A 16,793-nucleotide genomic window follows, 5' to 3' on the forward strand; every position below is an offset into this window, starting at 1 on the left:
GGTTTGGAGTATTACACTATCATTGATCCACATGTTCAATAGATTAAAACGATCTCATTGCGAATCTAAACCCCCGATTGTGGCCGGATCGGTAATACCTTTTTTTTGACGTCGCCAGACGTGGTCGAGTCTTCTCGCTCTCTCGTCTAGCCTGAGTATCCCAATTGTTAGTTGTTCATGTGGAGCAGCCTTGAACTTGCGCCGATTCTAGTTGATCGTCTGCTTTGTCTCTTGAAGCTGATTCACCATCTCGGTTAACGTCGGCTATTTTCAACCGACAGAGCTGGCAGGAGTGTCAATTTGAATGAATACTTCGTTCTCGCGCTCGTGTTATAAGAACCACTTGCCCCCGGAAGTAGGCTCAGTCGATTTTTGGGAGCCGCACAAGTTGATTATTGCAAATTTTCCTGCTCCAAAATGACTTCACCCTTTTGAGATAGTAGAAAAAATGAATAATCCATGTTAGTTCTATGTTTTTCAGTACAAACAGGCGAGCTCGACTTCGTGGGAGCTTATGATATCTAGCAGATAGTAGTACGAGTACATATGAATGCCAATGCATGGATGCCTGTTTCGGTCGATGCTGACAAACCCTGTTCTTGCGGGGGTTCTCAAAAGTTCGGCATTACGCGCCCTAGCGGTCTTCTGCATTACATTAGTGGAACTCCAGTCAGAAGAGCCGAGTTCATGATTGGGTCTGTTAGCGTTAGGAGAGGCCCCGGGTCTACTAGCATAGTCATGCAATGACTCAACTGTCCAATTTGGGGCTGGTATCCATTCCCCAGGCTGCAGTTGCGCCGCAGAAGTAGACATGTCGGACACTGCTCTATATTCTCACAACAGTTTAGGCTACAGACTACGACAGGCTACAGAGGAGTGGTGAGTGCACTAAACACTGACATCCACTGGAGCAGGTCCACTCCCCGAAGTACAGCCCTTCAGTCTTACACGGGGCGAGACTCTGATGATATTGGCGCATGACCAACTAGTCTTCATATAGTTTACTGCTCACGGTTTCCTGAAGCACAAGTCTTAAAGTCTTCGCCAAGCAAAGACTGACTGTCTGCTCGCTCTAGGGATTCTCTTTCTCTTTTTCTGTTTCTTTGTTTTCTTTCGATTCCTTCTCCCTCCTCGAAGTTGACATTAGGATCTCGGGAGCTACCTGGTTAATTCAACACAATGAGCTCTGATCAAACTGCATTTGGTAAGCCAATGCTGAAGCATTGGCTTTTTGATCCATCCTATAAACCCTTGAATCACGGTATGTGAGTCATCGACTGTATCGAAACGACTTCGTGGGGGGGGAGGCAACCTTTGTCAGGAGCTAGTAGGATCTGACCCATCGCCAGGTTCATTTGGTGCACACCCGGCGCCCGTCCGTGACGCTCACCGTAGCTTCCTCGACCTTGCGGAACGGCAGCCCGATCCTTATATTCGGGTGCAACACTACGAGTTGCTGGAAGAAGCACGCCATGAACTAGCAAAGCTTCTTAATGCTGCAAAGGATGAATGCGTCTTTGTCAAGAATGCGACCACCGGCGTCGCAACGGTGCTGTATAATTTGAATTTCCAGCCCGGCGAGGCGGTGATCATGTTTGAGACGGTTTATGGTGCCGTGGAGAGAAATCTGATCTCACTGCAAGAACATTCTTCTCTCCAGACTCGCAAAGTTGTCTTTGAATATCCGATCTCCGAAGATGAACTCGTGCGTCGCTTCCGGAACGTCATTCACAAAACACGGTCCGAAGGCTTGAAAGTGCGTGCGGCGGTCTTCGATACGATCGTGAGCAATCCAGGCGTGCGCTTCCCCTTTGAGCGTCTCACGGCGATTTGTCGGGATGAAGGCATCTTAAGTGTGATTGACGGTGCTCACGGCATCGGTCACATTCCTCTTAACATGAGTGAATTACAACCGGACTTTTTCGTCTCCAACTGCCACAAGTAAGTCTCGTTCTACCTCCAAGCTACCCACCCTGACAATCAGAGTCGGCTAGATTGGGGAGGGAAGAGGGAGCCCTAAACACTGATTTTCACTCCTTAGATGGCTCTACACTCCTCGTTCATCCGCAGTTCTTTATGTTCCTAAACGGAATCAGCACTTGATTCGAACAACCATGCCTACTTCGTGGGGCTTCATTCCGGCAGTCGATTCCTCCGAGTCTGCCGAGTCCGTCTCCTTGAATATAGACTCGACTCCGACCAAAACCCTCTTTGAAAAGCTCTTCGAATACGTTGCCACCAGCGACGACTCAGCTTACCTATGTCTTCCTGCCGCAATCCAGTTTCGCCGGGAGATTTGTGGTGGCGAAGAGGCTATCATCTCGTACTGCATCGACCTCGCCCGTGAAGCCGGAGACACAGTGGCGGCAATCCTGAAGACAGAGGTTATGCAAGAGCCGGATTTGAAGCCTGGAGAGATGAGCAACATGCGACAGTGTGCGATGGCCACAGTGAGCCTGCCCATAGGTGTCGCTGATGAGGGCACTACTGTGTCAGGTGCTGCTGTAACCATCACTCCGGATGAAGCTGCCCGCGTTTCGGCGTGGGTGACATCCACCCTCTTGACAAAACACAACACGTTCGTGCCGATCTTTCATCATGGATCGCGGTTGTGGACGCGGTTGAGTGCGCAGATCTATTTGGAGATAAGTGACTTTGAGTGGCTGGCTGGTGTGTTGCAGGATTTGTGCGATCAAGTTGCTCGAAAGGAGTTTTGAAAGTACTGTCGAGGAAGGAGCAGTCTCCTGACGTCGAAATCCAGGCTTGGGTTGCTGGGGTCTTGCTCATATGCAACAAGAAGTCTACTGGCGACGTTGATGTGTCAAGGTTTCTCGCTATCATTTCGTGTCAGCTTATGAATTAAAGTTGTGGAAAAGACGTCCCTCGCGCCAACCACTGTTGTACTTCGGACCTAATGACGCAGCTCATGTGCCAGTCATGAGGTTCGTTTGAGTGAAGAATGTCCTCGTAGTTCTGTCGATTGACGCTTAGCTCACAACGAGGCTCCTTGGGTCGATCATGTGTCAGAAACAGCTTGCGCCTTTCACGTAAAATGTAAGTGCGCAGCCAGGACATATACACCGAATGGAAAATATCGACATATGAGGGCATTTGAACAATCAGGACGAGCTCAGTCCACGAGATATTAATGTCTACACGGAATCCAACTATATGAATACTACACACGACATGGTTTCTGAATGCATAAGCAAAAGCAGGCTTGTACAGTAGACACCGGTTCCACACAAATGAAGGAATCCAACTCCTACCTGAACGCTGCCGTATCACACAAAAATCATCTACGCGCCTTGCACATCTCAGGTACTACCACCACCGAACCGGCTCCACACCCAGCTAGCGATACCTCCTGACCCTGTGTTGTTTTCGTTTTGGCTTTCTGGTCGGGCAGCAGAATCGCCAGCCTCTGGGCCCGAAGAGCTCTGGGCTAATGTCGATGCAGCCGTATGGGTGCTGGCTGTGGTCCCCGGGGCCTGTGGGGGAGACGTTGGAGGCGGTTCTTGCTGCGAAGTTTGTTCCGGACTGTCTGGAATGATCACCGGGTCCTCGTGGGTACCTTCACCGGAGTTTGTGCTACATCGCTCGGTCAGCGACACCAATGCCCACATTGAACAGAATGGTAAGAAGTGAACAAATCAGATGACAAAAAAGAAGTAAAGAAACGAAAATGGGGCCAAGTCTTGACTTACGCGTCAGGCGAACCGATGCTTCGTCGGCAGTGCGGGCAAGTGTTGTGTTGACTCAGCCATACCTTGATGCAGTCAAAGTGGAACCAATGATCACAAGGTAAGACGGTCACCTCGGTATCGACCTCGGCAGCCTCCATGCAAATGGAACACTCTGCCTTACCATCTGTTCCTATCATCTCTGGGGTCACTTTCTTCCTGGGTAGTGAGTTGATCACTGATTCAGGGGCAGGTGGTGGACCATTGCCTTGTTGAGCATGGTCGATGAGTTGCGATATGACCCGATCTAATTCTTCTTGTGAGTAGACCGCGTCGCCACGGCGCTGCACATTCATCAAGGCCGAGAGCATCGCAAAGGGGCTGAGTCGAGATGCGTCGCCAGTTGCCTGTCCAGCCGCATTCTGCTGCATGGGGACATCTCCCTGAATGATATTGAACAGGCTATAATACAAAAGGTTTGGTCGAGTCAGCTATCGTAATGGCCTGCTGACTCAAGAGCCCCTACGCTTGGAGAGATAAGGAAGCCGCAGCCACTTACTCGGCAATGCTCTGCAAGCGTATTGTGACCGGGGTGGCACCCTGGTGAATGAACGGTGGTACGTCGTCGTGATGTCCAGTCCTGTCATCTTGGCCGGGTATTGGGTCATGTGTCTCATGGCCGTCTGGCTCGCGGGTCCCCGCTGCATCGGTGTGAGGTGAATTCATGGTCATCCCAAGACTCTGCTGTGGCTGGCGACCATTTTGCATTCCGACAAGACCTTGGAAAAGAGTGTCGAGGTTCTGCATGACCATCGGAAACATTGGATTTGGCTGAGGGCCCTGCTGAAATGGCATTCCACCACCGATCGTGGTTGTACTAAACGTAAAGCGACCATCTGGGGACCGATACGATCGAAATGAGACTCCTGGTATTCCTGAGTCGGATTCTGGCTGCGCCCATGGATTGTGGTCTGCCCAGGGATTGACCGGGGGTGACTGAGGCTCGGTTTCTCCTTCTCCTTCAGGCTGCGGACTCTCGGGGGGGATTTCAATCTGCAACACCGAATTCACAGGTCAGAAAATGTAATTTCATCGCAGGAACCAGATCGAGACTCGGTCCGGACCACCAACGACGTACTATTTCTATGAAGTCTGAATCGCAGTGCGGACACGTCAGACTGCCCTCAGGCTGTCCGCGGTCCCCGGAATCCAGCAACCAGACTCCACCGCACGCATGACACATGCCACGATCGCCGTTGTCGGCCATCTTGTCTCTAAAGCACTGTGAAGAGCTTGCCTGTGTCTCTACCTAGTGTAGGCCCGTCAATCTGGTGAGCATGAGTGTGACCAAATGTAAGGAAACAAATCGGTCGGTCCAAGAGCGTATTGAATCCACGTCAAATCGTCGAGCGGTGCAGGGTCATGCGTTGATCTCATCAGGTGTCCGAAGAGGCCTGATTATCCTTCGAGGGTGTGTTCCAAATACAACTCAGGCCTTGTCAGCTGTAGATACCTCGGATCAGTCAAAATGAGTCAAATGCAGAGAGATCCGACGATAAGGAAGACTGCACCGACGTTTGTTGCGCTTTGATAGGGTCGGCGTGAGGGCAAAGTGGATGGGGTTAATGCGATCAGAGCTCCACTTGCGCTTATGACGTCGGCGTTAACCGCCGCGTGATTCAGGCCGTAAAACTGTCCGCCTATACCTAGCATGGCGAAGCCCGAATTGGCCGGTCATTCCTTGAAGGCCCTGATATAGCAGTGAGGTTCGTTGAGGCCATGAGCTCTGATTCTTAAACTCGAGCACCCATCGCTGATGTGACTATCCTTTTTCCTCATTGGGCGATTGTCCCTTAGGGCAAGGCTAGAAAAAAGAGACACAACGTCTGGTCGAAACTGGAATAATGGTCTACTCTACACCGCCCGATGGTATAACGGTCACATACACAGCGCGTGAACAAAAACAAGGCTGAAACATGAGCGCTTCAATGAATCAGTGTATTGAATAAATGGAAGAGTGAGCATATCAGCGCTACATAAATCAGGAAGACACACTGGTCATGTGAAGATTTATTAGACTCTTAGTCAAACACTATCTGGCTGGTAAGTATGGCTCGACCGACGAAAAGAACGCCAGCCAGACATCTCTGGCCTCTGTCTCTGCATCGGGGTGCTTATGAGATATCAAAGCGCCTTGATGGGGAGGTGATTCTCATATTCCTCGGTCAAATGCTCTTTTGACAGATATAGAGTCATGGCCCTTCCTAAAATTGCCGAGGCCACTCTTTATAGCCTCGCTCGCAGCCCCTCGGGATGCTGACATGGAAGAGCCATAATACTAACTTAAAAACGCTACCAAGAAACAATTTCTTAGGATGAGTGATTCGTGGGATCCGATATCTCACAACTGCTTGATCTGCAGAAACGGCATTGTGGTGATTCCTGATTCAAGCGAGCAACTACCTACTTGTTTTGAATGTTGTCTTTGTCTACCTGTATACTCACAACATCAAGGCCGTGCGTAATGAATTGCGGATCTGCAGGTGATTCAAAAGTTCGAGGACCTCTACAAGGATAATCGGCAGGGCTGTAGAGCGAATATGACTAGTATTTAACACCTTGGCGTTGTATTTCGCTAAGTGACTGAAGGTGAATCAATACTTAGTTTCTTGCCAGAATCACCTGTATCACGATCCTGATTATATTGTAAGACGCTCTTGGAAGGAAGTCTTCGAGAACAATTTCTCTCCCAGATAGGTTGAGCCTACTCATATTCACTCGCGACATAACGCCTTGTGAGCATTACCAACACTTCCTCTTAGTTTGAAATACTATCCCTGATCACCAATCTGCCACCGCGCCCAATTCCAACACACCCATTTGAGAATGTGGCTACGTTTAAAAATGCTTGATTTGCGTGTCACTGGGAATTTGGCTCATCACAAACGTTGATCTTGCACACTATATACTTCCAAAAATCTTGCTGAGGTCATCGGGTAGTAATCTGTGTCTACTTTTTCTTGACGAGCCTATGTGTTGGGGTTTCACATCTATCCTCTGATATACCGTTGAATGTATACTACATTGCAATAATTTAAGCAAAGGGAATAAGCCGAGTCGGATAGTAGAGCTACCTAGAGCCGTGCATTGTTCGGTCCCTTTGAAAGGCAGGAAGATGTCAATGGCATTGTCAATACCTTGCGGATGTCGGTAGGTTTTTGAATTTTCTTCGAGCTAGCTATTTGTCTTCAATTTATCTCTCTTAAAAATGCTTTAATAGGTGGGTTTACTAGAAACATTGATACTAAAGTACTGTCACGCATCTCCCGATCTACCGGAAATCATACGCCGGTTGCCATAATGCTACGATATAGCTCGATTGTATCAAAGTATCACCGATTCTAGATTTAACTGATTCAAGGCTAGGTATGTATGACTTTGAGGATATGTTCTGTGACGAATTTCTGGACACATAGCTACAGATGTATTGAGCTATTCCATTCAATGTTCTGCTCCCAAAAGGGTCTAGTTTTCTCCCAACTTCCCGTCACATATATAACTATTGCCGAAAGTTTATATAGACAATGATGTTCCGGACATAACCATAACTAAGCGACGATGCTTCAGACAGGAAGGCCGTTGTTTTTTGAAATTTTAAATCTTTCCGAAGAGTTCTGAGGATTCCTCAAAGTACCTACCTTGGAAGCTTGGCGCTAGTTACATAGTGGTGTCCCTGGCTGGAGTTTATTCACGCAGGAGTGGTATCATTCTTTGCTAAAAGACTGACTACATCGCGTGGGTTCCACTCTGCATCGAACAAGGATAGCACATTTCGGATTCTGTCCATGAAATCGTCCCTGGTAACTCGAGATGTAACTTCAAGGCCACCACCTACGGGTAGGACAGAATTAAAAAAATCGGGATCCAAAGCGACAAGAAAATATGGGGCAAACTTATATGCACAAAGCTAAAATCATGAATTAACGCCGTCAAAATATGCCCGAGTGAACCCAACAGAAGGTCACTGCGTCCTCCCTTGGGAAAAAAAACCAAAGTCACAGGGTGCGATGCCTCATCTGCATCGGATATTATGGATTAACCGATGCTGGGACAGAGTCACCAACTGCTCTTTCGGTCGCAAAAAAGCTCACCGTCTTCGAGCTCCTTTGACAATCAGGCTGCCCACCACACCTGCCGCCACGGCGAGGCCTCCTACAATGGCGATGCCCATGAGACCCTCCTTTGCCACCTTCTCGTCAATGAGAGAACCCAGGCTGGCCGCTTGGAGATTGGCAGGCTCCTTCTCCAAAAGCAAATCGTTGTATCGGCGGGCTTCTCCATAGTTTCCCAACTTATAGTTGCCCAGAGCAAGATAGTAAAGACATTCTCGTCGTCGCTCGGGTGCCCCGCGGAAGATCTCGGAGAGAAGGCGCACACCTTCTTGCTGGTCGGGTCTAGTATTTGACTTGATTAGGCCCTGCAAATCGGAAATTTTTCAAGATGTATGGTCAGCGCCTTGTTCCATTTGTGCCGGGATCTGAAAGGGAGCCTCGTTCAGAGTGGCTGGGGGGTGAGAGACATACCCAGGCGTAGTTGAATTTTGTTTGAATGCCGACATAGTCGCCCTCTTTCTCATATTGCGCGCGGAGAACTTGTAACTCAGCAGGCTTCAGCGGACTTCACATGGGTGGAGAAGTTAGTTCTCAACATCTCATACTAAATCCCACATTATCGTCGGAGAATCACTGACCTTTCCGCATCTGCAGCATCTTTGTGGCGCGAGCACGTCAGCTAGAGGGATTCACTACTTGGAGAGAAGGGGTCGACAACACATACAAGGTAAATTCGACATGATCAGATGCAGATATGAGACAGATCTCGTGCGATATGTCAAGCCGAGAAATAGAAAAGTAGTCGTTTGTCAGAGTGTTGAGCTAGCGAGGCAGCAGAAATTAAAGGGCCCGATCGTCCGTCACAAGCAGACGTCACTTGCGGAGAGAATCCCAAACGTTGTGGCGGTGCAACCTCCAGTGTGGCGGCTGCGGCAGCAACAATCAAAACACTCCGCCCGCTTCGTACCGATTGCCAATCTTCTCGAGTTCAACGAGCTACCGGAGGGGTCGAGTCTTACATTGAACCTTCAAAATGCTGCTTGACGAAGACCCTGCTACGGTAACTTACTCAACCATTATCTTTAGTTCGCCTTCCTTGCTAACCTATCCTTCAGTTAATTCATCATACTATCGGTAACTTCAATATCCAACCGGACAGACAGGCAGTCTCGCGCATCAATGACTCCCTCGCCACGCTCCAGCAATCGCGAGACCTGCGCATCCGAGAGGCTGAGACCTCTTTGCGGAAGCTTGCCCGAAATCTTCATTCCTTGAACACACGACATGAGGAAGCGATCGCAGTTCATGACTCCAGCAAGCATGCTGCCGAAATTGTGGAGTTGGATACAAAGAAGTTTCGCATTGCCAAGACCGCAACCGAATTAGAGATTGAGAGCGAACGCCTAGAGAGTGAACTTGAAGTGCTCAAGGAGCGACTGGCCGATCTCGAGTCGCAGGGTCTTGAGGGTGACGAGACGACTCGCCGCGAACGGGAGGCGGACGACGCAACCATGTAAGTTGTCGCATGGCATGGATCTGCCGGCTCTTGCGAAAATGGATCCTCTGACTAATGATTCAACAGATTACGACTGAAGATTTTCCGGTCCCTGGGCATTGATATCGAGCCGGATGAAGCGGGCAACTTCAGCCGCGCGGTGATTCGGAATAGTCGCAAGGGCGACGTACACGTGGTGAATATCGATCCGAAATTCTCTCGGTTCTTCTATTCAAACTACTTCTGGTCAACAATGCAAGGTTGATACGGGGCAGGGTTTTATTCTATGGGGCGTTCTTTGGGAGCTTGGGTCGATGATTGGCAATTAGTAGGAGTTCGCTATACCCTTGTTGTTGTTGCTGTTTTTGTGTCGGTCGATAATGGGAAATCTGATCAGGGGCGTGCTCATTTTTGTAATTGATTTGGCTGTAGCTTTCCAGCTAAGGACTGCAAGATCCTTGCCTGGTCGGCAGTGGAAAAGGAGCCGTCTGCTTGTCTCTCTGGCGGTCCATCGGGAAAGACTTCCTCAATAATATCCAACAGTTTTTCTTTCTTAATTGACGAATCAACGCCCCAGGACCTCAGCCATTGATCCTCATGTTCAAGCAAGCTCTTCTCTACATGATCCATGCCAGGAATATCTCTGCCATCCCAGGTCAAAGCGACTTCCTTTGTCATAGACCCAGCCTGTCTACTCTGGGTTGTTTCCGGGGCAGTGCCGTATCGCGATTCGACCCCCAACGCTCCCAGGCCAAGTTGCTCTGCGCGAATATTCCAGAGCGCTTGTTTCAATGTCCCATTCGGCTCGAGCATCATCCAGAAAAGCGGGAATTTACTTCGTGCTAGCGCCTCTCTCACTCCCTTCGTAGCTTCGCGAGGGCTCACCAGTATCCCCACGGTCTGATCTGTGCGCCAGCCAACAGGGGCCTGGCGTAAAGCCCCTTCCAGCTCACGGACAATGTTTGGCCCCAGCTTCGTCTTGAGGGCTTTACATTGGACTAGGACACGCAACGCGCGCTCTCCCTCCCGCTCAGGGAGATGCCATGTCCCTACCAGGTCAATTCCGGCGTCATCGCGGCCGCCGATGCGATGTAATGCGAATGCGAACTGGCGCAAACTTTGGAGAACGGTGTACTCGTAGTGAGTACCCACATACACGGTACTTGCCGAGGGTAGAGCTGTCCGTTCAGCATAGGAAAGAAACGAATTGATGTCATTGTGTTGCGGAGACGGCGGCGACGGTGGGGAAGGGAGCTTGAGCATGCGTCGAGTGAATGGCGTCAAATCACTCGTCATCCGCGAGACTGAGAAGTCACGATTGCACTGCCACGGCGCTCGAAGGCATTTGTTAAATTTGCCATGGCTGATGAGACTGCGTGGGAGAGGTAGACGGCACATGAAGGGTGAATGACAGGGAGATGTCAACTGTCGCTCACCGCATTGATTGCGGAAGCTTTGGGGCTCTTCTCCGCATTTCTTCTACGCGGTTCTCGCGCCGCTGCACCTCATCGCTCTCCACTCTTTCTCTCTCCTCACGCTGGTTGTATTTTTGACTAATTTCAGCTCCTTCTCACGTTCTGGAAAATGGCGGACATTCTGACCCAGCTGCAAACATGTCTTGATCAGGTAAAATTTCTCTCTTTGACTTTCTCCTCAGAGCCTTCAGCTAACTTGGTTACCAACGAACGCAGCTCGCAACGCAATTCTATGCCACGCTTGGCTATCTCAACACATATCATGACAATTCGCCCGCCACACCTCCTCCTGGTATTTCAAATGCCGCGCCTGCTCTGGCGAAAATGTCCAAGAATACGACCGCTCCTCCGGTTCCCGCATCCATCGCGAACTCCGCGGGGGCCGGCGCCGCAGCGGCGGGTGCAGCTCAATCGCCAGTGCCGCCACCTACGCAGCAACCTGGTGCAGAATCAGGAGCAGGGGAAGGTGAAGAAACCAACGCTCTACCGAGGCCAGACTCGCCGCGTACATTTGCGGCACGACAGCGCGAATTGGCGCGAGATCTCATCATTAAAGAACAGCAGATTGAATATCTGATCTCAGTATTGCCGGGGATTGGCGCGTCAGAAAAGGAGCAAGAGACGAGAATCCGAGAGCTGGAAGCTCAACTGCGCGAAGTGGAGAAGGAGCGTACTGCCAAAGCCACAGAACTGAAGCAATTACGGACAAGGTTGGAGAACGTTCTAGGCGCTGTTTCTACTGGAATTTACGGTGACAGGGAGCAATGATGGTGACTTCATGTGTCTGCTGCTTCAGCACACCATTTGCGGTTTATCGTCCGAGAGGGTTCGCTTGGGCTTCTGATACCCAAAGTGTCTCTTCCTTTCCATCCTAACAGAGCGCATTATGAAAGATGCCCTTCTGGCGTTCGCATTTCCTTTGAATGTAATCAGCCTCAAGTCATGGCACAACTTTGTCATCGCCTATCTGCCTGGCTTTCCTTCGGTGTAAACCCATCCTTTCAAAGCTTCAAGTACACACAAAGGAGCTGCGGTGTTGTATGCATGGCATGCCGCTTAACCTCGTTGCCAATCAAGGCACCACCACCGGCAGTACACTGTCCAGTACATCGTCCACGATATCAATGGGATTCGGTCCGGTGTAGTGCTTGCACCAAAGCCGTTTATAGCCAGAAACACAGTAATGGCCATAGTGCTTGCAACAGTCGTGATCATGACTTCTTCCCTTCTTGCAGATATCTTTCCAATCTCTGTCTCTGGTCCATTCAACCAGCGTACGACCGTCGACCGTGATGCCGAGAGGGTCCTTCGTCGTGCCACAGACGGGCCACGACCCTTCCCAGGTACAGTCTCTTCCGATATTGAAGAAGTCGCATGCAAGTGCTGGTGTAAGCGCCATTGCTGCTACTGAGGGAATCTGGAACTGCATGATGTGAGACAGAATGAATTTTTCAGGGCAGAGGATGTTTGTAAAAATCGAATCGTAGATACTCTTATGGACATGGAAAGAGAGATGGCGATCCTGGGGTTTTGAACGGCTTTACAACTGACGAGCTCGTCCCTCGTACACTATGTGGGTGCATAGTAGTAATCAGCTAGACTATAAACATCTTCAAATAGAGTATTACATGGCTGGGCGTGATAGAGTAAGCGACCAGGATGGACCTTCAAGGGCAAGGGCTTTGGTAACAAACTGGCCTGCTTGTATCCCTCATCGTTGAGTACACGGCCGAGGTGATAATTCTTTGAACAGGCAGCTAGTCCCTATTCCCACCGTGTAACTCGAAATGGCTTCTGCCTAGAGCTGAACTTGATCTTCGAATTATTTCCCCTCGAGACCGGTGCTTGAGGATGGATCATCGCGACGTGTCTCAGCAGCGAGGATCCTAAGCCAGTAGAAGATCAAGGACGCATCAGTTAGGTCCATGCAAACCGAGTCAGCCGACATCACAGTTGAATCTAACGCCAGGGTAGACCCAGGAAATACCGGGAAAGACGAGCCATTATATCGGTGCGTTCATTCTAAATGAAGCCTATCTAAGTAGGAGGAACACGCCCCCTCGCTGCGAAAGAACATGGCCATGGTGGGACCTCCGAGCCTGTACGGTGAAAGAAGAAAGGGCGTCTGTGTATCAAGCCAAAATGATTGATGAAAGTTCCAAACACCGCGTGTGTCAACGCCAAAATTCAAGAAGATCCGGGCAACCGTTTCCACCAGGGGTATCAAATCAAATGTGGATCAAAGAAGGGAATTCAAAAACAAAAGGGAAAAAAAGCGATCGGAAAAGTAGAACGAGCCAGACCATGGTTAAGTCTCTCAACAAAGACCGCTTCGAAAATCACAATAATGAGAGCCTCACGATACCAGACAGGCCCTTTATTTGAAAAGACTGCGATATTCTCGCATTCTCTGCTCTCGAGCCTCGCCTTTGTCGAGCTTGCCCCGGTTCATGCTCATGTCTGCCAGCTTTTGTTTTTTCTGAGCAAGTTCAAGAATCTTCTCCTCGATGCTGTTTTTCATGATGAACTGCATGATAACAACTTCTCGATGCTGGCCCAAACGGTGTACACGGTCAACTGCCTGGGCAACTGCAGCTGGGTTATAATGGGGCTCCATGACAAAGACTCTCGATGCAGAGGTCAAGTTCAGCCCAACACCACCGGCACCAATCGTTGCCAATAGAATTGTGACAGAGTCATCCTTGGCAAAAGCGTCAAGTGCCTTGCTGCGCGCCTTCAAGCTCATGGTACCATCAATACGGGTGAATCCGTGAAACCCATTGTGCTTCAAGGCGATCTCGATCAAATCAAGATGCGACGTCCACAGCGAGAAAACGACACTTTTGATTGGCGGTTCACCGATGAGTAGCTTGCTCTCTTCGGCGATAGACTTCAAGTTGTCGATCAGCGCAATGGTCTTTGTGTGAGGACCTTCATATTCACCCAGAACCTTGCCATTCTTCCGCGATTCCTGACGTTGGATCTGTAGCCGGTCAAGCCCCGCTCCAGTCACTGCAGAATATTGAAGGCGAGTCCAGCCCCCGCAGACTTGACACTGAATCTCTGTGTCTGGTTTGGAATCAAAGACACTCTTCCAGTGGGAGAAACAATCGGGACAAATGACGCAAAGACAGGGCAAATAAATAGCCATCGTTGCCTCCTTATCTAGGGTCCCAGCGTCTGTCATTGGAACTTCGATCAGTTTGTCGCAGATCTTACAAGTATCCCCAGACTGAACCATCAGGTCAACATGGCGAAGAGCCTTATTGTCAAAGGCATCCTGGTTCTCATCAGGCTCGCCATCATCAAGGTCGATGGCATCCTGAACGCTCAGTCCCTTGGTTCTCTCGCGATCCTCGATATCTAGAAGCTCCTTGCCGTGGGCGCTGACTTGGCGCAGAATCATCATAGCTTTCAGGACCACATGATACATCCGCCCACTGAGCGTTCTCTTATTTTCTTTCGCAATCACGCCCATCATGGCGTTGGATTCATTTCTGAAGAATTCGTGCAGCTGTGCCTCTTTCTCGGAGAATTGTAAAGTGACAATCTTCTCGGTCCGTTCTGGTAGGTTGAGCATCTTCTTGACACGGCGTAGAGTGAACGAGTCAATCAGAACCCGCAGGCTCGCGAGAGCATTCTCATTCCCAGTCTTCATGGGGCTGATGACGTGTTGAGTGAAACGGGCGCGGTCATCGTATGGGAAGAGGCGAAGAAATTTTGTGACTGCAAGCAAGTCCTCGAGCCGATTTTGAATAGGGGTTCCTGTGACTGACCAACGGCGTTGCGCATTCAGGGCCAAAATAGCCTTGGTCTGCTGGTTCCCCAGTTCACGAATGTTGTGTGCCTCATCCAAAACGATGCGAAATAAGTTCATCTTAGACAGGGGACTACCGCGTTTCGCGCCCCTTCCAAGAATCTCACTGTGAATCGTGGGGTAAGTCGTGATCAACAAATCCATTTTCGAGAGCTCCTCCAGGTCTGTCTTCCGTGAAGCACCATGGAATACATAGTAGCTGAGTGAGCTCGGCTGAATATGTTCGTCAATTTGCGCAACCCAATTTGCAATAGTAGTCAAGGGAACAACCAAAAGCGTGGTCCGAGTGTTGCGAATGCCAGGCACGGTGCGAACAAGGTTCCGGTCGGGCATCTGACGTGCCCATTCCGTCGCGTCATCAAGTGTAGACAGAACCAACGATAGAATGCTCAGTGTCTTTCCAAGACCCATCACATCGGCCAAAAGTCCTCCATATGTCTGCGCAGGCTCTTCATCACATACCACTCCGGTGATTATTTCGCGGTATTGGGTTCGATTTTTCGTCTCAACTTTGCGCCATAGGGAATTGTGGTCCTCTTCCTTGTCCCCATATTTACGCGGTGCTTCCTTCTCTCTCATGAACCAAAGCGCTTGTTTCTGATGGTCGAGGAGAGGTGTTTTGATTGATGCAGGCGGCTCGAGCATTGGGATATCCATGCTCACAAGCTTGTCGAACATCTTCATCACAGAATCCGTGACCTCCTCTGCCGTGCGAACCTCATAGCGGATGGCCGCACTCGCACGAGATCCTGTATTCGCTGCGGCAGCTGCTGCCATCATTGCCCGTCTTTGTTCGGCATGGGGGTTGAAAACGGGAACTCCGTTTTCCACAAATGCCGGGGTTGAGAGCCAGACATTCTGCTGTCCAATCCAGGTGCCAATTTTCTCGGCATGCTTCCGTGGTCCATAAAGCACAATTGAAGCGCGGTACAGCCCGTGTGTTGGTTGCCAGACATTCTCGCCCGCGACCTTCTTGCGCATATCAAGACGGGCTGTGACATCAATCCCAAGTACAGGCGAGTCAATGAGCCGAGATAGCGCAATGGCGGTCTTTGCATCCACTGTTCCAAAAATTTTGCCGTAGGGATCCTTCACCTCGATTTTGTGATTTGGCCCGGGTTCACGGATTAGATCCAGTTTCATAGAGGACCATTGCAGAGATTCGGGTCCAAGCACGGGGTTCGCTCTGGGCTTAGGAACAAGGTACGCATTAATCATGGCATTCTCCAACTTGCCATAGCAAACACGCTGATTGCTGAGGTCATTGGAGCCTGTGACTTGCACGTCGTCATCTTCAGCAGCCCTTGTCCCGTCCACTGTCAGGTCCACAACAGGAGATGTCGCTATTTCTAGAAGAGAAACCCCAGACTGTTTTGATTCGCCGTCTTTCATCCATTTTCCGATGCCACTATTTCCATTCGCAGCAATCATAGTTCTGTCTGGGGTTGCGCCCGGCGTCGTAGGACCGTCCACCTTGGCTTTCTTCACTGGCTGGATATCACGTCGGCGTTGCTCTACGCCATAGACATTTTCAATCAGGCTGCGAGGAGTAGACGATGTATCCTCGCCGTCGTCAATCTCTCGAAAGTGTCTTTTGCCATCGTTGGTATTGTCACCCTGCGCATCAGTAAATATGAACGCGATGTCCTCATTTGAAGTAGTATCTGGCCGAGAGCGGATGACCGGAGCTGTCCCTGGAGGGGCCATGGAGGGCATTTTCGAAGTTGAAGCTCGCGTAGCTTTAGAGGTGGTCTGTGGGGCTGTGCCTTCAAAATATGAGCTTGCGTTTCAAGATTACCATATGTTGTGTTGAAAATGAGAATGAAATGTGCAAGGGTATGGTTTGCTCGACAGTATTCAAATACTCCCAGGAGGACATTTGATTTCGACACGAAGGGAAGGGAAAATTGCGCAAGCTCTCACCATTCGTCTGGGTCTGCTTTCGGTAGCCCTTGGGGTTAAGCAGCATCGCCGCGTGTGGCTCCATAATGGCGCAGCTAGGTTGTAATTTGCGCGTCCCAAGTCTGACTTTTCAAGCCGGGCTCTTGATATTCAAACCCAAACAACGGAGGTCGGATAATTCAAAAATGAGAGGTTGAGAATAAAGTGAGTCGGCGGTCATCGATAGAGGGCGCGCAGGTGACCAAACGAACGAGGGGTGGAGTCCCTGGAGCAGTTCAGGCAAAACTCAAAACTCAGGACTGGCTGGGG

At 50.0% G+C, this 16,793-nt stretch overlaps 8 protein-coding genes across 8 annotated transcripts; 3 read left to right on the top strand and 5 right to left on the bottom strand.

Moving 5' to 3' along the window:
* Positions 1 to 1,179: 1,179 nt before the first annotated feature.
* POX_a01292 (L-cysteine desulfhydrase-like protein lolT1) lies at positions 1,180 to 2,717 on the top strand (the record flags this gene model as incomplete). The annotated part of the gene is made up of 3 exons (XM_050110220.1): positions 1,180 to 1,261; positions 1,350 to 1,941; positions 2,042 to 2,717. 3 exons carry the CDS (start codon positions 1,180 to 1,182, stop codon positions 2,715 to 2,717), a joined length of 1,350 nt encoding a protein of 449 aa, XP_049973988.1.
* Positions 2,718 to 3,317: 600 nt separating this feature from the next.
* Positions 3,318 to 4,950, bottom strand: POX_a01293 (uncharacterized protein; the record flags this gene model as incomplete). The annotated part of the gene is made up of 4 exons (XM_050110221.1): positions 3,318 to 3,591; positions 3,708 to 4,145; positions 4,243 to 4,736; positions 4,822 to 4,950. The coding sequence occupies 4 exons, from the start codon at positions 4,948 to 4,950 to the stop codon at positions 3,318 to 3,320; spliced, it is 1,335 nt and encodes a 444-aa protein (XP_049973989.1).
* Positions 4,951 to 7,830: 2,880 nt separating this feature from the next.
* POX_a01294 (Mitochondrial fission 1 protein) lies at positions 7,831 to 8,535 on the bottom strand (the record flags this gene model as incomplete). The annotated part of the gene is made up of 4 exons (XM_050110222.1): positions 7,831 to 8,160; positions 8,267 to 8,360; positions 8,434 to 8,452; positions 8,520 to 8,535. The coding sequence occupies 4 exons, from the start codon at positions 8,533 to 8,535 to the stop codon at positions 7,831 to 7,833; spliced, it is 459 nt and encodes a 152-aa protein (XP_049973990.1).
* A 293-nt stretch (positions 8,536 to 8,828) lies between these two features.
* Positions 8,829 to 9,555, top strand: POX_a01295 (putative kinetochore protein; the record flags this gene model as incomplete). The annotated part of the gene is made up of 3 exons (XM_050110223.1): positions 8,829 to 8,855; positions 8,911 to 9,308; positions 9,378 to 9,555. The coding sequence occupies 3 exons, from the start codon at positions 8,829 to 8,831 to the stop codon at positions 9,553 to 9,555; spliced, it is 603 nt and encodes a 200-aa protein (XP_049973991.1).
* Positions 9,556 to 9,695: 140 nt separating this feature from the next.
* POX_a01296 (uncharacterized protein) lies at positions 9,696 to 10,586 on the bottom strand (the record flags this gene model as incomplete). Its single annotated transcript, XM_050110224.1, has 1 exon — positions 9,696 to 10,586. The coding sequence occupies one exon, from the start codon at positions 10,584 to 10,586 to the stop codon at positions 9,696 to 9,698; it is 891 nt and encodes a 296-aa protein (XP_049973992.1).
* Positions 10,587 to 10,874: 288 nt separating this feature from the next.
* Positions 10,875 to 11,533, top strand: POX_a01297 (Mediator of RNA polymerase II transcription subunit 21; the record flags this gene model as incomplete). The annotated part of the gene is made up of 2 exons (XM_050110225.1): positions 10,875 to 10,916; positions 10,982 to 11,533. The coding sequence occupies 2 exons, from the start codon at positions 10,875 to 10,877 to the stop codon at positions 11,531 to 11,533; spliced, it is 594 nt and encodes a 197-aa protein (XP_049973993.1).
* Positions 11,534 to 11,837: 304 nt separating this feature from the next.
* Positions 11,838 to 12,164, bottom strand: POX_a01298 (uncharacterized protein; the record flags this gene model as incomplete). The annotated part of the gene is made up of 1 exon (XM_050110226.1): positions 11,838 to 12,164. One exon carries the CDS (start codon positions 12,162 to 12,164, stop codon positions 11,838 to 11,840), a length of 327 nt encoding a protein of 108 aa, XP_049973994.1.
* Positions 12,165 to 13,142: 978 nt separating this feature from the next.
* Positions 13,143 to 16,569, bottom strand: POX_a01299 (uncharacterized protein; the record flags this gene model as incomplete). Its single annotated transcript, XM_050110227.1, has 2 exons — positions 13,143 to 16,342; positions 16,506 to 16,569. The coding sequence occupies 2 exons, from the start codon at positions 16,567 to 16,569 to the stop codon at positions 13,143 to 13,145; spliced, it is 3,264 nt and encodes a 1,087-aa protein (XP_049973995.1).
* Positions 16,570 to 16,793: the final 224 nt, after the last annotated feature.

Source organism: Penicillium oxalicum, chromosome I (assembly GCF_001723175.1).
Source record: "Penicillium oxalicum strain HP7-1 chromosome I, whole genome shotgun sequence".
Lineage (NCBI taxonomy): Eukaryota > Fungi > Ascomycota > Eurotiomycetes > Eurotiales > Aspergillaceae > Penicillium > Penicillium oxalicum.